Source organism: Nomascus leucogenys, chromosome 15, assembly GCF_006542625.1.
Source record: "Nomascus leucogenys isolate Asia chromosome 15, Asia_NLE_v1, whole genome shotgun sequence".
NCBI lineage: Eukaryota > Metazoa > Chordata > Mammalia > Primates > Hylobatidae > Nomascus > Nomascus leucogenys.
In genome coordinates, this window is record NC_044395.1 from 93310330 (window position 1) to 93331903 (window position 21574).

The 21574-nt window shown below is 39.3% G+C and overlaps 1 protein-coding gene across 2 annotated transcripts; it reads left to right on the top strand.

The window, feature by feature from the left end:
* Positions 1-358: 358 nt before the first annotated feature.
* Positions 359-17962, top strand: DEPDC7 (DEP domain containing 7). Of its 2 annotated transcripts, none has more exons than XM_030829050.1 (9): positions 359-509; positions 10066-10456; positions 12089-12216; positions 13005-13194; positions 15763-15974; positions 16719-16861; positions 17051-17176; positions 17272-17350; positions 17642-17962. In XM_030829050.1, the coding sequence occupies exons 1-9, from the start codon at positions 437-439 to the stop codon at positions 17833-17835; spliced, it is 1536 nt and encodes a 511-aa protein (XP_030684910.1). In that variant the 5' UTR covers positions 359-436; the 3' UTR covers positions 17836-17962. The 2 variants fall into 2 exon arrangements, with proteins under 2 accessions (XP_030684910.1, XP_030684911.1); XM_030829051.1 differs by lacking the exon at positions 359-509 and adding an exon at positions 663-1066.
* Positions 17963-21574: the final 3612 nt, after the last annotated feature.

Genomic DNA, 21574 nt, shown 5'->3' on the forward strand with positions numbered 1-21574 from the left:
GCCCGGCTAATTTTTGTATTTTTAGTAGAGACGGGGTTTCGCCATGTAGGCCAGGCTGCTTTCGAACTCCTGACCTCAGGTGCTCCACCTGCCCTGGCCTCCCAAAGTGCTGGGATTACAGGCGTGAGCCACCGCGCCCGGCCTGGTCCCGAGTTAATCTAGGGCAGGCCGCGGTTCGAACCCCGCTGGTGTGAGCCGCGGGCCCCGTGGTGCCGGCCCAGGGAACCGCTCTCTCCACGGCCACCGCTCGCGTGGCGTCGCGCCCGAGGAAACTTGGATGGCTGGCGCCGCGGGCTACGTTCAGTGGATGCCAGAGAGACACGTGACCGGCAGCGGGGGCGGGGCCTGCAGGGAGCCACGCCCCGCACAGTTAACAGACGGGCGCTCAGGCAGCTGTGAAGCTGGTGGAGGAGTTGGCGTCCGGGGAGCAAGGGCCATGGCCACCGTGCAGGAGAAGGCTGCTGCGCTGAACCTCTCGGCTCTCCACAGCCCCACGCACAGGCCTCCCGGTAGGTGCCGAGGACCGCCGCCCGGGATGGCGCGGGGCGGGCTGTGGTGCGCGGGCTGGGTCCCGGCGCGGGGCGGGCGGCGTGGGGCGTTCGGCCGCCTGCGCCTGGCAACGGCCGGCTGGGCGAGCCCAGCACAGCTGCGACCACTTGGCCAACGCCCCCGCCGAGCGGGCGGATCGGGTTCCTCTCTGGCTGGTGGGCTGCAGGCGGCAGAGCCCGCCCGCACAGCCCAGCTTTTTTCTCTCTACCCAGACTCTCAACTTGACCGCGCGTTGGTCTGTGCGCCCGCTAACGTGCCAGGCACGCGCCGGGGAGCTCCGGGATATGCTTCGCGGTGCTACCGGTGACAAGTGTGGTGTCTGGAATTTGTGTAGTTCTTTGCCCCCTGTCTCAACCACAAACCTTGACGACACAGTATGGCCAGGGGCCGAACTCCTCCCTTGCCCACTTTGTTCTCCAGACTGCTAGGAGTCAAGAGTCAGCTTGTTTCCCCAGACTCTTCCTGGGAGGGATGAGAGGTTTATGTGAGTTCTACTGGCAGCAATTTGGCATAAAAGGTATTTATTAACACTTTATGTATAAGCAGTATTTTAGTGAATAGAAGTTTTTGGCTAAAAAAATAGTTACATGAAATTAGGAGGGAAGTTGGCAAATTTTGCCACCGGCTTAATCGTGTCTTTGGGGGTCAGTTGATTTAGGATCCTGGTTTCTTTAAATGTTCAAACACATGAACAGAATCGGATATCACTTCTAAAATGCTGGTTATAGCAGATCTACAACTCAGTTAATAGGGGTGACTCAGATAACTGTTAAGATATTCAGATAACACTTGGCTTTTTTCTTTTGGTTAAATTACAACTTTTTCCCCTTTCTGGAGCTCCAGTCTGGGATGTCGTAGGAATTGGTTCCCTTTCTGACAAAAGCCTTTCATTTGTAAAAACACCAACCAGTGAAACTGTGATTCCTTCCTCTGGGTCAAATTGGTGCTTCTCAGTGGCCCTACTCTTGTGTTTGACTTACTAATGCTCGTTTAAATCTTCAAAATGCTAACGACAGATTATGATAGAGAACCATTTTTCACTTGTCCTTTTCTAAGAAACATAATAATATTGACCTTAGTCTGCTCCCATGTGAAGGATTCAGGTAAGCACATAGTGGCCACATTGAGAATGTCTCCTTGATTTATGTTGTGAAGAGAAGACAAATGCTAAGACATTTGGGAATTTAAAACCAAATGACATTGAAAACAGTCTTGAGAAATCTTTTGGGCCCACTTACTCAGTGAAGGAGATTCCCAAATGTCACTTGCTTAAAATAAAAACATGGTACCGTGTTTTCTCTAATGGCTGAAATACCAATTCTGGAGCTTTGGGCATTTGTGAACAGGTTCTGAGATGGTGTAAGGAAGTATGGATTCAGAAATTAAGTAGATAACTCTCTAAGGGAAGAGTTGAAGTGCTGGTTATCAGGAATCAAAGGAACACTGTCCTCGGCACACCAGCTGCAGTGGACGGAGAGGGGCCGGCTGTTGTTCTCACTCGTTTTGCTTGCTACCGCTGGAATCCCGACCTGGTAACATTTGTTAGCCTTTCTTTCACCCTTTAATTGCCTTGTCATAGTTCCAGTGAGCAAGGTAATGGGAGCACACGGTTCTTGGTTCTTTGCCATTCTCTTTCTGTGTGCTCTGGCAGGCAGCTTTGTACTTTTGTTTCTCCACCGATTAGTAACTCTCCCTTACCTTAAAGGGGCTGCAACGACCAGGGACCTGATTTATGTACAAGAAATGAGATCTATATGCCAGTCTTCAGCCAGTACGTCAAAAACACTTGTCTTTTAATATGACAAACAAGAAAGTAGTCTGTTATCCTCTTATCCCTTTATACTGTAACCTAATTCTTTGAGTTTGCCTGGTATCACTTTTCCAGGGAGCTCAAAGTACTTCCCATATGCTGTCTCATTAATCTGTGTGAATTAAAGCAGGGACCAGTGTCTGCTTTTGCTGATAATTCTCGTAGATATCTTAAATTTTTCTTGTTGGTAGAGACTTCTTTTACCTACCTGCACCCTTCTTTTCAGAGGCAATCGCAGTCTTCAGCATGACTCCTCTAATGCCAACTAGCAGGAAAATAAACTTTGGACTACCAGAACCAATATCCAGTAAAAGTGTTGTAATCTTGGGATCATAGTATAGAAAATTTTTCCACTCAGTCACAACTGTCCAGTTTTAACACCATAAACACAATTCTCTTTACATTTATCTATTAATATTTTCATGAGGTTTTGGTTACTATCCAACAAATGTCCTTTTTCTTTGTTGTCTTGACAATTCTTTGAGTGAGTAATATTTTAAAACCTCTTTTGAAAAAATCTTTATTAAAATTCTCTTAAATCCTAAATGGTCTAGGATTATAGATGTATTATTTTCTGATGAAAAGTTAAATCCTCTGGTATGTGTCACATCTTGTCTTCTCATCTCCTGGTGGCCTTTATGTGATTGAATACTATTCAGAACTTGACATTATCATCCAGGTAGTAGGAGTAAATAAAAGGTAAACTCCTAAGGTTGGGGACTGTGTCCTCTGAGTTCAGAGGAAGGAAGAGGAAGAAAGATACCTCCCTTTTCTTTCTACTTTTAAAATAAACTTAAAATTTTAGAATAGATTCACTAAATAGTATGGTCCATTTGTCATAATTAATGAACCAATATTGATACATATAATTATTAACTGAAGTCCACACTTGGATTCCCTTGGTGTTTGCCTAATGTTCTCTTCCAGGATCCCATCCAAGATATTATATTACATTGAGTTGTCATGTAATGAGTCTACTCTTCTAGACTGTGACAGTTTCCTCCTTTTGTTTTTGGTGATACATCTGTGAATTTCTGGATATTTTGCGAGACACGTTAACATATGGTCTCATGATCCTCGTAATGAGTGAGAGGAGTGGAGTTAGCTCTGTTTTGCAACAGAAAAGTTAGGCAGTTTGCCCAAGATTGTGTTATTAGTAAATGGTGGACCCAACAATGGAACTCAGGTCCCTGGGACTGCAGGGTCCACACTGGTCTAACTCTTTGTAGTCACAGCACCTAGCACTGTGTCTGCTGCGTTAGCACAAGTTTCCACGTCTGAAGAGTATTCAGTCAACCCAGGGTTTCTTAACCTTGGCACTACTGACGTTTTCTTTGTTGTGGGTGCTGTCTGTGCATTGTAGGATGTTTAGTAGCATCTCTCTACCCACTAGATGCCAGCGATACCCATACTCATTGTGACAATCAAAAATGTCTCCAGACGTGTCTTGTGGGGGTTATAATCACCCACTGAGAACCACTGGGTTAACCTTCCTTTAAAAATGTTTTTTTTATGAACGCGGTGTAGTGGCTCACACCTGTAATGCCAGCACTTTGGGAGGTTGAGGCAGGTGGATCATTTGAGGCCAGGAGTTTGAGACCAGCCTGGCCAGTGCAGTGAAACCCCATTTCTACTAAAAATCCAAAAATTATCTGGGTTTGGTGGCGCACACCTGTAATCCCAGCCACTCGAGAGGTTGAGGCAGGAGAATTGCTTGAATCCAGGAGGCAGAAGTTGCAGTGAGCCAAGATCACACCACTGCACTCCAGCCTGGATGACAAAGTGAGACTCTGTCTCAAAAAAGAGAAAAAAAAGTAAGTTTTTTCATAGTTAGCAATAATCAACAACTAACAAATATTGACTAACCAATTGTATTATATTGAGGCAATCTGTAAGGCAATTAAATAATTTAAACCTCTGTAAACAGGAAATCTGAAAGAAATCAGGCACTAGCTCACCATCTCTTAAAAGTTTTATGGAGAAACATCAGCTGTCTGGATTCAGTTCCTTTTTTTTTTTTTTTAAGTCCAGTCTAAAGACCGAGAATGGAAACAAAATTGTTATATGTTCATTAAGAGGTAGTGTGTTTTAGCAATTCTGTGTGTATGTTTACCTTACGTTGGGATCCAATTTTATAATGTATATATTGATCTACTTCTAAAGATTTAATATAATCTTACTATTTGAAGTGATTATACAATTGTTTTCCCTTTAAATAGGTTTTCACAGTAGGACTAGGGTTTCTGACAAGGTGGATTATGGTTGATGCTGATTATCCCTAATTTTTGGGTAAATGTAATTTCTTGACATTTTTAGGGAATTATTATGACTCGATTATTTAATGTGAATTCTTAGAAGTGAAGATGATTATTACTGGTACTACATGTATATGTAAGTGTTCAATATTATCTTAGAAGTTTAACTTTTACTGTTGGTAAACATTTTTTATGGTAGAGTTCAAATACATGTGAAGGGCAGCTTTTGAAAAATAGCTATCGTTTTCAAGCAAATAAGGATGAGACTGCTTGAAAAATGAAGGTTAACTAGCCTAGATTTATATAGTGCTTGAGACTATGTGTTGTAGGCTAGATAATTAAATTATTTCTGAGCCTTGTTAGGCAACCTTCCAAAAGGTTTTGTATCTGGTAGGGTCAAATTTGTCCATATACTTCCTTTCTTGCGTATGGATCTGCCATATTTGGTGTTCAATGTCCTTATCTAAATGGAGGAGATATAATTTCGGTCTTTACATTCCTATAATCAGTTTATTTAAACACAGGATCTCACTCTGTCACCCAGGCTGGAGTGCAGTGGTGCGATCTTAGCCCACTGTAACCTCGAACTCCTGGCCTCAAGCAATCTTCCCGCCATGGCCTCCCAAAGTCCTGGGATCAGAGGTGTGAGCCACTGTACCTGACCTGGCAGTTTAGACCTGAAACTAACCTAAAATATTGTGTTCAACTATCTTATCAGTAGATGAAGAAACCTACTTACAGAGATTGTCTCTTATCCAGAGTTTTTACAGCTGATCTCTAAACTCTTTGATTCCATTTGTTATGATGCTTTTAGAAAATGCTTGACCAGGCTGGGCGTGGTGGCTCACACCTGTAATCCCAGCACTTTGGGAGGCCGAGGTGGGTGGATCACGAGGTCAGGAGTTCGAGACCATCCTGGCCAACATGGTGAAACCCTGTCTCTACTAAAAGTACAAAAAAAATTAGCTGCACGTAGTGGCGCGTGCCTATAATCCTAGCTACTCAGGAGGCTGAGGCAGGAAAATCACTTGAACCAGGGAGTTGGAGGTTGCAGTGAGCTGAGATCGCACCACTGCACTCCAGGCTGGCAACAGATGAGACACTGTCTCAAAAAAAAAAAAAAAAGAAAAAGAAAAAAAAAAAATCCTTGACCAAATGTAAGGAAGCATCAAGATGTAGATAGTGATGGATTTTAAAAGGTTGTTTAGCTCATATGAAAGTGAGGTTTGGTTGCAAGACTTAAAAAATATTCATTGTCTATTTTTGGTCTCTTAAATCCTGTCTAGAAATCACAGTAAGTCATCTTGATCTGCTATACCAATATTCATTTCAGCTTTTAGAGGACGATAAATAAGTTTCAAACCATATATGTTCAGCTGGTGAAGTCAGCATTTTAAAAAGCAGATTATCCTGGTATGGGTTTTGGCACATTTACTTGTGAAGTCCAGGGTACATTGTGTATGAAAGCATCTGTATGAACATGAGCTAGTTTGTGGGTGGTGGTGCTTGAAGGGAAATATCCCAGGATGCAATGGTTGGGACTTAATGGTCAGTGAGAACAGAGGGGACCTGTGAGGGCTGTATTGTATCATGCCTGGAGGACTCTGGAAACCTGTGGTTCACAGGTGTCTACTCTCCTGCTCTAACCAGTTCTTCAATCTTTTATGCAGTGTTATCCAACCTGCAGAACCTCCTAATTTCCCACAAGTTAATATGGGGAAGTTTATTCTTTACCTCTTAATTCTTCTGTGAAGATTAGCCTTTTCTACTCACTGAGGCCAAATATCCCCTCTCACCGCCCTCTTCAGCTGTCTTATTGATCTGTAATTAATAAGTGACTCAGCCTTATCATTTAGGATTTGTATGCTAACCTACTTATAGCTCAAGTGTTATGACTTAAGTGTTTCATCTTTATATTATCACTAGTCCAGAAGTCTGTCTCATTGGTTCTTAAAAGGCAGTCTGATCAAAGTTTGAATCTTGCATGTCTTCCTTTTCCTGTCTTACCCTGTGTACTGTGGTAGTATTTATTACAGAATTTATGATATCCTGCCTTATTTTAGGAGTGGTGACTACTGTTTTTAAATAGCTTGGTTAAGGGTTCTTAGAGTTTATCTCTTGGCTCTCTTAAAGCTGTTTCACTTAATCCAAGTTTCCAACGAAAGGTTAATGCTTAAACGACTTATCTGGTGGCTGACTTTTCATATATTTACATTTAAGTACTAGGAAAAACTAGTATATATTTATCAGCTGTGTAACTGAGGGCAGGTTTAACTCACGGAGCCTCAATTTCCTCAAAATAGGATTATTAATAATCATTTTGCAGAGAAGCTTATCAGAATTCGAGAAGACAGAGCCTGTCATAGTGTAAATACTCAAATGTTAGCTATTAATAAGATTTGAAAAATTAAGCAGAAATTGTTTATTTAAATCTTATTTATAATCTCTGGTATTTTAGGAATTTAAGAATATTAGTCGCTAACAATGTTTAGGCATTATAGCTGGAAATAGTACAACTACTCCTGAGTTCTGGATACCAGGAATGACCTGGACTTACTTTGAGATTCCATCAAATGCCTCATTCTTGCCCTATTCAACAGAGACTAAATACTGTACCAAGAGTAGATCTAATTCCAGCTTGATTTATTTAGTCAATTCTCCATAATTCAGTTCCTGAAACAGCTGACATTATATTTGGAAGACTGGCAACAATTACTTCCATCTTTGTTTAGTACTGGCTTATGAAATATCTTCAAATTTAAAATACAATTTTGACAATTAAAAACAATGTTGCTCACTTTGGGAGGCTGAGGCAGGTGGATCACGAGGTCAGGAGATCGAGACCATCCTGGCTAACATGGTGAAACCCCGTCTCTACTAAAAAAAAAAATACAAAAAATTAGCCGGGTGTGGTGGCGGGCACCTGTAGTCCCAGCTACTTGGGAGGCTAAGGTGGGAGAATGGCGTGAACCCAGGAGGCAGAGCTTGCAGTGAGCCGAGATCAAGCCACTGCACTCCAGCCTGGGTGACAGAGAGGGACTTCATCTCAAAAAAAAAAAAAAAAATCTTGCTGATCATTTTAAACCAACGTTATAATAATGGGTAGGTGGTAAATTACCCGTCTACTTTTGGTGTTAGAAATATACAAATAAACAATAAAGGGCTATGTGTTTGTGTATATGCTGTTAATTTTCACTATAAAGATGTTTAAATTGCTAGTAGCTACAGAATTATGCTACAGTGTAGTGGTTCAGTGTACTCCTTATATTTATTGCAACATAAGAGATGAATTTCAAATGACCCACTTATAATTTATGGCTCTAGTGCACTAAGAGGAGTTTTTGTTTGTTTGTTTATTTATTTATTAGACAGAGTCTTGCTTTGTCATCCAGGCTGGAGTGCAGTGGAGCTATCTTGGCTTACTGCAACCTCCACCTCCCAGGTTCAAGCAATTCTCTGCCTCAGCCTCCTGAGTAACTGGGATTGCAGGCGCCTGCTACCACACCCGACCAATTTTTGTATTTTTAGTAGAGAGGGGGTTTCACCATCTTCGGCAAGCTGTAAAGGAGTTTTAATAATGTCCTTCAGGAGCTTATCTTATTCTTTCTTCATCTTAAACATTCTATTTTGCCTAAAAAAGTAGGAAGATAATTTCAAGTAGCAATTTCTTTAATTATAATTCCCTTTTTTCCTTACCATTGTACTCATGCATATGGTTTTCCTTTTTAGACTATCTTAAAGGAAGTAATAACTTCAACTTCTCTGCCAAAATATCCTAAAAATAAGGAAGTAATATACTTAACATAAATGGGGGCTTAAATTAGGACTGCTGAATTTTCAGAGGATCACTGAAAAGTGTAACACATTAAAGGGCCTACTCTTTATGAAAGGAAAAAAGGGAGAGAGCCAGCCAGCCACCAAGTGAGTGATTCACTAGAATCTATTCCATCAGTTTACAAAAACCCAAGACCTGATTTCTTTCCTATTGATTTCCAAATATCTGCTAATTACAATGAGGAAAAATATGATAGGATATTTTTGAAAGTTTGTTTTTCTCCTTTTGTGTTTGGCAAAAATCTTGCTTTACTTCTGTGCATACTCTGTCTTTGCAATAGGTCATAAGCTCCTATAGGGCAGGAACCAAATTGTTACTTTACCCTGCATACAAAGTATTTAACTCATAAGCCTGCATAATAGGCTTTAAAAATATTAGTTTATTCCTGCAATGATTGTGTGTGTGTGTGTGTGTGTGTGTGGTGTGTTTATACAATCATGCGTAGCATAATGATGGGGATATGTTCTGAGAAATGTGTATTGTCAGGTGATTTCATTGTTGTGCAAACATCATAGAGTGTAGTTCCAAAACCTTGATGGTATAGCCTGCTACACACCTAAGCTATGTGGTATAGCCTGTTGCTCTTAGGCCACAAACCTGCAGAACTATACTGAATGCTGTAAGCAATCGTAACACAATGATAAGTACTTGTGTATCTAAACATAGAAAAGGTACAGCAAGAGATAGGAACAAGACTTTTTAAGCTCCATTATAATTGTATAGGACCACTGTTATATGTGGTCCATTGTTGACAGAAATGTTGTTTTGTGATGCATGACTGTGTGTGTGTGTGTATGACTCATAAGTACTTCAAAATCATATAAAACATGAGCCAAGTCCCAGTACTACCTCTTTCAGTATAATATGTAGAAGTGCCATGTAACCTCTGTGACTCTGTTTTCCATCTCTCAAATGGAAATGATACGTACCTCATAGGTTGCTATTGAAGATTAGATAATTTACACAAGGCATATAATAGAATTCTCGTATGTAACTGGTAACTGCCACAAGGTCCTACTTGATGTGTCCTCCTAACTCCCAGTCTCAAACTCCAGCCCCTCTCCCTCCTTGATCTGACTTCCTGTTCTTCTCTCCCTCCCCACACCACTCTGGCTGTGGGGACCTCCCTCCTATCCTACCAGAGCACACTCCCACCTCAGGGCATTTGCTCTTTCCCCAGACGTCTGCACAGCTTGCTTCTTGCTTCTTGGTTTTACTTGAGTTTCTGCTCAGGTATAACCTTATCACACAGGTCTATCCTGACATCCCATTTAAAGTAGCATTCCTTATCTTATCCAGCTTTATTTTTCTTTTCAGCACTGATCTAACATGTATGGATTATCTTTATCTTCCTACAAAGTCTTAAGTTCCTGAGAACAGGGAACTTATTTTGCTTACTGTTGCATCTTAGCATATAGAACAGTGTTTGGCATATAATAAGTACCAAATTTTTTAATGAGTTGCTATTAAAACAGTATTTCAATAAGCTACCCTCATAATTGCTCCTTATCAATGACTTTGGAAATTACTACATTTTTGCCTAAGGATTGCTTAGACCTTATTACAAATGAACAAGGTACTAAATCCCAGTTTCTCTATGATTTTTCTCCTTCTAGGTTTCAGTGTAGCTCAGAAGCCATTTGGAGCCACGTATGTATGGAGCAGCATCATAAACACTCTCCAAACACAAGTGGAAGTGAAAAAACGAAGGCACCGTTTAAAACGACATAATGACTGCTTTGTTGGTTCAGAAGCTGTGGATGTCATTTTTTCTCACCTAATTCAGAATAAGTATTTTGGTGATGTAGATATTCCTCGGGCCAAAGTGGTGAGAGTGTGTCAAGCGCTTATGGACTACAAAGTATTTGAAGCAGTTCCAACCAAAGTCTTTGGAAAAGACAAAAAACCTACATTTGAAGATAGTAGTTGCAGCCTTTATAGATTCACCACAATACCTAACCAAGACAGTCAGTTAGGCAAAGAGAACAAACTATATTCATCTTCCAGGTTGGTATATAATGTTAGATTATCACAGGAATATTGGCAGGATTTTGTCTACCTTTTTATGAGATGCCTACTGGCTTTATATTACATTTTTAGCAGTAAATGTAGCTAAAATATGGGTCTGTGGGTAAATTTGATAAAGTGCGATAAATTTTGTTAACTTTATTGGGTATCTCCTAGTCATATTTTATATTTAGCAGAAGCAGTCAACACACTCTGATTTTCCTGCTTCAAGTTATAGTTACAGTGTAAAAAGTGTTCTCATACCACTTGGTATGAGAACATAGCGAAGGCAGGCAGAGAGAAACCCAGATTGCGGTGGGAGAGAAGAAGGAATTATTTAAAGGGAAACTGGGGAGACAGAATTGTGGAATCCAGTGATTGAAATGGATGTGGGTGATAATGCATAATGAACTTACAGCTATTTGTCATGAAGTAAACCAACTTTACCTTTTCCCCTTTGTTACCCTCAGCTAAACTGCAGTGGTGACAGAGGTATAATTGAAGCTCTTATAATTCAGATCTGACCTAAAGTCAGAGTTTTAGTGTATTCATTTTCGTGTGTGTGTATTTTTTTGAGGCAGGGTCTTACTCTCTCACCCAGACTGGAGTGCAGTGGTGTGATCTCAGCTCACTGCATTGTCTGCCTTTTGGGCTCAAGCGATCCTCCCACCTTAGCCTCCCAGTAGCTGGGACTACAGGCATGCACCACCATGCCCGGCTAATTTTTTTTCTTTTCTTTTTTTTTTCTGTGGAGACGGAATCCCATTATGGTTCGAGATGAGGCTAGTCTGAAACTCCTGGGCTCAAGTGATCCTCCCGTCTTGGCCTCCTAAAGTGTTGGAATTAGAAGCATAAGCCACTGCGCCTGGCCCATTTTTACATGTTTTAACCCAAACTAAAACATGATAAAATTTACCTCTTTGTGTAGAAAGGAAATATGAGGATAAAGTAAGGCACAGTCAGAACTTTCAGATGCAGGTCCACACACTTTATCTGAAATCCTTGGGACCGGATGCATTTAGGAATTTGGAACTTTGGAGCATTTATAAAAGTTATCTTGTACATATATGTGGTTCAACATCCCTGGAGGCATCTGGGACAGCATCTGGTAATCAATGAGCATAATGATATTTCGGTGGTAAACAAAAGAATATACTACTGGGATAAATTAAAGTTATCATAGTCTCGGGACAGGTTTTGTCATGATATGAGCTCTAAATCAACCTTTGATTTTCAAAGCTTTTTGGGTTTCAGAATTGCAGGTAAAGGGCTGTAGATCTGTATTTAGAAAACGGTAAGTACTGTCCACCAAAGAATGCCCCACAAAGAGATAACTGATAAACCCAGTACACGTAATGAAGTCCAGTTATGTTTGATCGCATTTTTAAACTGGTGACTAAGATTTTAGTCATTGAATTAGTTAAATCTAAGAAAATGTTCAAAGGAGAACAGAATATATTTATGCTTGAGAAAGAAGGTGGGTGTTTTTATAATTTATTCTACTCTTAGAATTTGGATTTATTGTGTTTTTGCTCTGAAATGCATAACTCTGTAGAAAACTCTTAGTTCTCAAATACTAAAATATTTCTGTGGGCTTAGTAAATGTTCATTTCTGAAATAAATTCATTTTAGGTATGCAGATGCATTATTTAAGTCATCCGATATCAAATCAGCCAGTTTAGAGGACCTGTGGGAAAATCTGAGTTTAAAGCCTGCCAACTCCCCTCATGTAAATATCTCTGCAACCTTGTCTCCGCAAGGTAAGCTAAGGATGAAGCAAAATAAGAAGTAGGAGGCTAACTTCAAAGTTATTTAAAATTTTTAAATCTTAATCTTTATTAGATTTTAAATATTCAAAGTACAGAGAAAGAGTGCACTATGTATTAAAGCTGTTTATGTTCAATTTTAACAGAAGTCTATTATCTTTAACAAATAGATCAGTGTTAGAACTCTTGAACACTAACTTTTGTCCGATCAGCTGGCAAAGGTTCAGATCTGAGATGTTTTGCATGCAGATTTGTATTGAAAATATGCTCTCAGATATTTCTTTTCCTAAGATTTTATTAGGTCAAATAAAATTTGAAAATTACATTAAAACATTAACAGAATTCTTCGGTTCTTCCTTGTCTGTGGCAATGGAATATAGTTAATGACTTTAATTTCCACACTTTCCCCCATTCCAGTTGTGGAAACGCTGAGTGGAATAATCTGCAGCCAATAGTTTCAAACAAGTTTTTAGCTTGAATGAATCATTCTTTCTTCCAGAGTCCTTATTAACATGTTACATGACTTGATCTCTTATCTCTGACAGATTGCTTTTTACAGTACAAAGAATGAAAAGAATTCCTGTTGTCCAAAGCCTATTCTCCTACACTCTAAACAAATCTTGGATTGTTTTACTTTGTTATAAGAAAGCACTTCGTAAGGTTGACTTTTTCTTTCTTTTTGGCCACAAATTTACTAGCTTAGACCTGCTTAGAAAAATATTATGGTGAGCATATAGTAACTATTAATTGTTACTTTTCACCTTGTCATTTTTCCTGTGTAGTTATTAATGAAGTGTGGCAAGAAGAAACAATTGGGCGTCTACTACAACTTGTAGACCTTCCACTTCTTGACTCCTTACTGAAACAGCAAGAGGCTGTACCTAAAGTTCCTCAACCTAAGAGGCAGTCCACCATGGTCAACAGCAGTAACTATCTGGATCGAGGGATTCTCAAGGCTTATAGTGACTCTCAGTATGTGGAAAAACATAATAATTTGAGTGTGTTTGTAGGTAGATTGAGATAATGGTTTTAAGGTAATCTGTTCTATTCTTTTTTCTATAGGATCAGATATGCATTGTTAGTTGTTATCAGTATTTGAGAATGTGAAGAACAAAATTACATTAGTCAAAATTAGAAAAAGATTTGTTGCATTTTTCATACTCATTTTTGTTTCACATGTAACTTGCACATTAAGTGAAAAAAAAAAATTATGCTTTAGCTTCTTATCTTTGTTAAAATGTAGAGCTGTCTGGACTCTCAAGATTTCCTCAAAGGGACCTGGAAGAATAGAAACAGATTTGACAATTATTGAGATCCTTTGATTACATACCTAGAATACCTGTTACATATGTATTTACTTAACTAGTTGTATTAAAGAAATACAATAAGGCCGGGTGCGGTGGCCCATGCCTGTAATCCCAGCACTTTGGGAGGCTGAGGTGGGCGGATCACTTGAGGTCAGGAGTTCGAGGCCAGCCTGGCCAACATGGTAAAACCCCGACTCTACTAAAAATACAAAAATTAGCCAGGCATGGTGGCACGTAATCCCAGCTACTTGGGAGGCTGAGGCAGGAAAATCACTTGAACTTGGGAGGCGGAGGTTGCAGTGAGCTGAGATCATGCCGCTGCATTCCAGCCTAGGTGACAGAGTGAGACTCTGTCTCAAAAAAAAAAAAAAAAATACAATGAAAGTAACTCTCTCATTCCAGTTACTACTCTCTTGAATATAAATCCTAAGGTTTGAAGGCTTAACTTTAGGTGCTGAGGGAATTAAGATTTTTTTTTCCTTAAGGAAGAGTTCTGCATTACTCATAACTTTGAGGCTCTTCTATAAAAATTATTGATGGTTAAAATAAGTTATCAGATTTTTCTAGCTTAATTTTTTATTATTTTGCCTTAGCAGATAGTGTTCCAGTCTAGTTAAGGGGATGAAAATGTTTGAAAGGAATACAATTACATTTTCAGTACTTCACTAATTCTACGGTCCGAAGAACTATTAATACTATAAACAGTTGAATGCCAAAAGGCAGCTTAAAGCATTATATGAAAAAGTTAATCCCAACATATGTGTTACTGAATTCTGCAGATATAACACATTTCTATAACCTAAAGGAACATGTGAAACATTGTGTAATTAATAAATTTTTTTTTTGAGACGGAGTCTTTCTGTTGCCCAGGCTGGAGTGCAGTGGCATGATCTCAGCTCCCTGCAACCTCCGCCTCCCAGGTTCAAGCGATTCTTCTGCCTCAGCCTCCCAAGTAGCTGAAACTACAGGCACATGCCACCATGCCTGGCTGATTTTTGTATTTTTAGTAGAGATGGGGTTTCACCATATTGGCCAGGGTGGTCTTGAACCCCCGACCTTGTGATCTGCCCACCTTGGCCTCCCAAAGTGCTGGGATTACAGGCGTAAGCCACTGCACCCAGCCTTGTATACTTTTTATATACAAAATCAGAATTTGTGCTAGAAGTGACCTTAAAGATCATCTTATCATATAAAGTTGAAGCTGATGTCAAGAGAGGTGAAATGACCTGCCTGAGATACCTCACCTGGCTGAATTAGTTGTCCTGAGTCCATGGCAGTATAGCAGTAGAGGACATGATTGATTGCTTTTTAATGATAGATAGATAGATAGATATAAAAAATGGAATATTAAAAGTTTGCTACTTTATTTCTTGAAATGTAACATTTTTCTGAAGTTACCCAGCAGGATTTTACTGTAGATGATAATTGGTATTTAATTATTTTGTTGGTTTGTTTTTTGAGATGAGGTCTCACTCTGTTGCCCAGGCTGGAGTGCAGTGGTGCAATCTCGGCTCACTGCAGCCTCTGCCTCCTGGGTTCAAGCAATTCTCCCACCTCAGCCTCCCAAGTATCTTGGATTACAGGGGCACATCACCACACCCAGCTAATTTTTGCATTTTTTGTAGAGATGGGATTTCACCATGTTGGCCAGGCTGGTCTCAAACTCCTGACCTCATGTGATCCACCTACCTCAGCCTCCCAAAGTGCTGGGATTACAGACGTGAGCCACCGGCCAGGCCTGATGTGTAATTATTTTGAAACGTTTCTTCCTCTATTCTGTCCTAGCTAAAGGGAGAGCTAATAGATCACAGACAGAGCTCTGAAGTAAGCAACATTGTGTTGGAGAAATAGTGGCCCAGAACTCAGATCTGGGATCTAGTCCTGCCTGAGGCCTGAGCAAGTAACTTGGAGTTTCTGGGTCTCCATCGTAAATGTGAAGAGCAAGAGTAGAGTTTGAATTTGTATGCTCTTTTCACCTCTGTATTGTGGTGGAGAGTTTGTTTTCGTGAAAAAGGAAAAAATAAAGGGAAAATATTAAGCTGAATTTGTAAATGTGATACGTGATCTAGCTATATATTAAAAAGAACTACACATATCTTTTAAGCTCATGTAGAAATTTATCCTGATGGCATGAAATAGCTACTGAATTAGGTACCATGTGTATATTTGTTATTGTTTGCCTTTTAAATAATCTTCCCTTGCCTTTTAAATAATCTTCCCCTCTCCCCTATAGGGAAGATGAGTGGCTCTCTGCAGCAATTGACTGTTTAGAATACCTTCCAGACCAGATGGTGGTGGAAATAAGCAGAAGCTTTCCTGAGCAACCAGACCGAACAGACTTAGTGAAAGAACTTCTGTTTGATGCCATTGGCAGATATTACAGTAGTAGGGAACCTCTGTTAAATCACTTATCTGACGTTCATAATGGAATTGCAGAACTCTTAGGTAAATAAGATCTAATTGGATACTAGCATTTATCTTTTGGAGGAAACAAGAAAAAGTTAGTTCTCAAACTGAACCAAAATATTACTACTACAAACTGGGAGTGGATCTGGATTAATTCATGGAAAGTGTTTGTTCAAAAACTTCTAGGGGTCATTTGGAAAGAGGCTTTAACAAGCTCTAAAGTTATGCAGAAACTTCTGGTTACCCAGGAGCATAATGCTGCTCTCATTCACCAGAAGCTTAAGCATAAAGCAGCAATTCTCTTTTTTTAGAAGAGTTATCAGCACCACCATTACTCCCTGTTCAGTCTCTTCAAAATGGCAGACTCTCTGCTTTGTCTCTCTACCAATGAGCCACATAATTTGTTGGAAACAAATTGGAGGTTTCAGAAAATTTCTTCTATTTTTCTCAAGGAGAGTTGGATACATGAATATTGTACACATGGTATACTCCCAAATGTACTGAATTAATGAAAAACAGAATGGGATTTTATCCACAAAGCTAAGAGTTAGATTTAATGCCCGAAGATATTATATGACAGGGACTTAGGGTGTTAGTTGCCAATTTGAGAACAAGCTGCCTTTATGGTATTCACCATTCATTGTTAATTCCTAGTCTTGCTTTTGCTTTTGTAAATAATTTTGAATAAGTGCACTTTTTAACTCAAACTGTAACTTGAGTTTTGTTCCCTTTAATAGAGTCATATTTGGTCAATTAAAAGCAGTTTTTTTCTTTTGGCTGAAGTGAATGGGAAGACGGAAATAGCTTTAGAAGCTACCCAGCTCCTTCTAAAGCTTTTAGATTTCCAAAATAGAGAAGAATTTAGAAGACTACTGTATTTCATGGCTGTTGCAGCAAATCCTTCTGAGTTTAAATTACAGAAAGAAGTAAGTCTTTTGTTTAACTGTTAGTTGTATTTAATATCCTTAATACTTATAGGTTAAATATTAGATTATTCCATCTTCAGCATCAAGTATGCTGAAATGTATAAAAGCTATTAATATTTAATATTCCCTTTTATATTAAACTTGTCTCTTAAGTGTATACTGTTGGATATATTTGTTTTATTTTTATAGAGTGACAACCGAATGGTTGTGAAAAGGATATTCTCAAAAGCTGTTGTTGACAATAAAAATTTATCCAAAGGCAAAACAGATCTTCTGGTACTCTTTTTAATGGATCATCAGAAAGATGTTTTTAAGGTAAAATTGTGAAAGTAGTTAAATTGAGCTTATGTAATAGATCACTAGATTAAAATGCATTTGAATAATGTCCCATGTCCCTTCTTTTTCTTAAGATTCCTGGAACTCTACATAAAATTGTAAGTGTTAAGCTTATGGCCATACAGAACGGAAGAGATCCAAATAGAGATGCAGGTAATCTGAGAAATATTATTTTCATGATCTTCCAAAAACAAATTTCAGGTGTTTTTTGAAAATGTTTTGCTATAAGTAGTTAGACTTTAATTTCAACCAAATTTAAAACATTCTCCTCAGAGTTATTCATACTAAGCAACTTTACAAGGGTTAGAAAGTCAGCAGTGCTTACCCTCTTCAGTGCATATTACAAAATGGGGAAGAAAAACAAAGACAAGAATATTGTTGATTTTTCTGGTTAAATATGAGAAGTTGAGTCATTAACTGAACTTTTTACTTTTAAACTTTAAGGATATATTTATTGCCAGAGAATTGATCAACGTGACTATTCCAATAATACAGAGAAGACAACCAAAGATGAGCTGTTGAATTTACTAAAAACTATTGATGAGGATTCAAAACTTTCTGCCAAAGAGAAGAAAAAATTGCTAGGTCAATTCTATAAGTGTCACCCAGACATCTTTATTGAGCATTTTGGAGACTGAGTTTTTAATATCTGTATATAAGTTGTGTATTTTAAGAATAAATTATGTATCCTAAATATCCAATCACATTTGTAAGCGTGGAAGCTCTAAATTTGAAACTGTACTTAATAAAAATTTTTTTGTATAACTTCATGTGTCAGAAGCTGTTATTCATATGGCATATTGCTGTTAAGTACTTAAGTGAGTTGATTTATAATTACTGTGCTCAATGCTTTATAGAACATAATAGAGATTTAGATGATATGACATTGCAGTACTTATATAAGAAAGCATTAAACAGTAAAGAAAACGATAATTACATGTTAATAGGAGTGGGGTTTGTGTTTTGAAAGGTACTCCTTAAAGATGCAAGATAGAAACTTAGGCTATGATAAAAAGAATTTGCTAATTACCTTAAGTTGTAGACAAATCAGAAATCAGACTGTCCTCATGTTTCCGAAAACAAAATTTTTCAAGCTTATTGTGGAAAATTTCAAACATACATAAAAGTGGAGACAGTAGAGTAATGAACTCTTGCTTGTACACATTAATACTGCCAACTGCCAACTCAAGGCCAATCTTGTTTAATCTATACCCTCCCTCACTCCTCACTCATCCCAGCAAATTTCAGATATCATATCATTTCCTGTATAAAATGTCGGTGTGTATGACAAAAAGGACATTAAAAAAACAACCATGATACCATTGTCATTCACATAAACCTACAACTCCTTAATATCAGGTTTGCAGTTAGTGTTGAAATCTTATGATGATCTCAAATGATTTTGACAGTTTATTCAAATGGAGATTCAAATAATGTCCATAAATCACAATTAGTTAATGTGTTGAAGTCTCTCTTTAAAAATCTGTAAGTTCTGTAATCCCAGCACTTTGGGAGGCCGAGGCGGGTGGATCATGAGGTCAGGAGATCGAGACCATCCTAGCTAACATGGTGAAACCCCGTCTTTACTAAAAAAAATACAAAAAAATTAGCTGGGCATGGTGGCAGGCACCTGTAGTCCCAGCTACTCGGGAGGCTGAGGCAGGAGCATGGCGTGAACCCGGGAGGCGGAGCTTGCAGTGAGCTGAGATGCACCACTGCACTCCAGCCTGGGCGACAGAGTGAGACTCCATCTCAAAAAAAAAAAAAAAAAAAAAAAAAACACGTAAGTTCGGCCAGGCGCAGTGGCTCACGCCTGTAATCCCCGCACTTTGGGAGGCTGAGATGGGCGGATCACGAGGTCAAGAGATTGAGACCATCCTGGCCAACATGGTGAAACCCCGTCTCTACTAAAAATACAAAAATTAGTTGGGTGTGGGGGCACGCGCCTGTAGTCCCAGCTACTCAGGAGGCTGAGGCAGGAGAATCCCTTGAACCCAGGAGACAGAGGTTGCAGTGAGCCGAGATCGCACCACTGTACTCCAGCCTGGTGACAGAGCAAGACTCTGTCTCAAAAATAAAAAATAAATAAAAATATAAGTTATAAGTACTCCTTTCTCCTTCCACCCTTCCCCTCTCTTTTTGTCTGTCTGTGTGTCTGTCTCTATTGTTAAATAAACTTGGTCAGTTCTTGAGTTTTCCTCAGTCTGAATTTTTCTGATGACAAGTCTGGGCTGTCCTTTATCATGTTCCTTTGTATCCTATAGTTCTTGTAAATTTGGCATTAGAGCTAAAGTTTTTAATACCTTTTTAACCAAGTTAATCATTATTTGGAATGAGTGCACTGTGAAGATACACAGGTGACCTTTAAACACCACAAGTTTGAACTGTGCAGGTCCACTTATACTTGGATTTTTAAAAACAAAAGTTATATAAAATGTACCTGCCTCTCCTGCGTCCCCTTTCACCTCCTCCCCCTCTGTGATCCCTGAGACAGCAAGACCAGCCTTCCTCCTCCTCTACCTATTCAATGTGAAGATGACAAGGATGAAGACCTTTAGGATGATCCACTTTCACTTTGAACAGTATATATTCTCTTCCTTGTGACTTTCTTAATAACATTTTCTTTTCTCTAGCTTACTTTACTGTAGGACTACAGTATTTAGAGCAGACGCGGTGGCTCATGACAGTAATCCCAGTACTTTGGGAAGCCGAGAGGATTGCTTGAGACCAGCCTGGGCAATGTAGAGAGACCCTGTCTCTAACACCCCACCCAAAAAAAGAAATTAGCTAGGCATAGTAGCATGCACCTGTGGTACAGCTCCTTGGGAGGTTGAGGTGGGAGGATCCATTTGAGCCTGGGAAGTTGAGACTGCATTGAACCATGATTATGCACTTCATTGAACCATGATTATGCACTTCAGCCTGGGTGAAAGAGCGAGACCCTGTCTCAAAAAAAAAAAAAAAAAAAAAAAAAAATATATATATATATATATATATATATATATATATATAAAATGTAACATACGAAATGTGCGTTAATTGACTGTTATTGGTAAGACTTCCGGCCCACAGTAGGCTAATAAGTTTTAGAGGAGTCAAAACTTATACGTAGAATTTTGATTGTGCAGGGGGATTCATGCCCATAACCCCCACATTGTTCAAGGGTCAACTGTATTTGATAAATAGACAAGCAATATAATACAGTTTGAAGTTGTTCATCCTTACAATAATAAAGCCAAAAGATTAAATACTGAATTTTGTCTTTTAACTGACTTTTAGTGAGAGGTGAGGAAAACAAATGATGCACCAATATGTTAGCATGTCAGTAATGTTTTTTCCCTCCTTAGGTATAACTGATAGTGGCTAGTCTAAGTGGATAAAGGTTGAGGACTAATATCTGTAAAATACCTATGATACCAGTTCTAATAACTCAGGGAATAACTCAGTTTCTTTGGATAGGTAAGAAGGGAAGGGCTGGACGTGGTGGCTCACGCCTGTAATCCCAGCACTTTCAGAGGCCGAGGCAGGTGGATCCTCTGAGGTCAGGAGTTTGAGACCAGCCTGACCAACATGGTGAAAACTCATCTCTACCAAAAATACAAAAATTAGCTGGGCGTGGTAGCGGGTGCCTGTAATCCCAGCTACTCGGGAGGCTGAGGCAGGAGAATCGCTTGAACCTAGGAGGCGGAGGTTGCAGTGAGCCGAGATCGTGCCATTGCACTCCAGCCTGGGAGACAGAGCAAGATTCCCTCTCAAAAAAAAAAAAAAAAAAAAAAAAAAAAAAGGCAAGGCAGCTCTCTTTACAGTGAGGGGAAAGAGAAGGTAAGTTTATGATTTAAATGTATGAGAGGAAGTTTTCAGAAACAAGCTACTGGAACTGTGGTAAGATCGGCATGGTGGACAGAGCAACTGTGTACTATCTGATTTGCAACCTTTATTTTGCACATAATTGAATAGCATATTTATTTGACAACCACAACTAACCTTCAGGGGAAGGCAGAACTGCTTAGTTACATTCATGCTTCTAGAAGAAGCAACATTCTAGTAGAATGATAATTTCAGGGAAAATATACTAGTAAAACCAATTTACCTTAGACCTTATAAGGAGGATAAAATAAAAAGAAAAATCGATCATATTTACTGCAACCATTGTCAAGGTTTTAAACTACAGGTCCAGTGCTACCTTGAAAGCCTTGGGCAACTCTCCTCAGTCACTAGAACTGTTGATTATCTTTTGCTGTGTGCTCTCATTCATTCACCCATGATGCCTTCTCGGGGACCCATTCCCACATAGACACCTAATGCCTAGAGGACCGTAAGTCTTGCCATCATCCTAGCAGAGTAGACCAAGGTTGAGCACCTGACCCAAGGGCAGCT

What these genes read in the sequence shown, in the direction of transcription:
- DEPDC7 (XM_030829050.1), top strand. Translation starts at nt 437, where the DNA reads ATGGCCACCGTGCAGGAGAAGGCTGCTGCGCTGAACCTCTCGGCTCTC. An exon ending in AAGGCTTATAGTGACTCTCA is followed by an intron (nt 13,195 to 15,762) that starts GTATGTGGAAAA and finishes TCTCCCCTATAG; the next exon opens with GGAAGATGAGTGGCTCTCTG. An exon ending in ATCAGAAAGATGTTTTTAAG is followed by an intron (nt 17,177 to 17,271) that starts GTAAAATTGTGA and finishes CTTTTTCTTAAG; the next exon opens with ATTCCTGGAACTCTACATAA.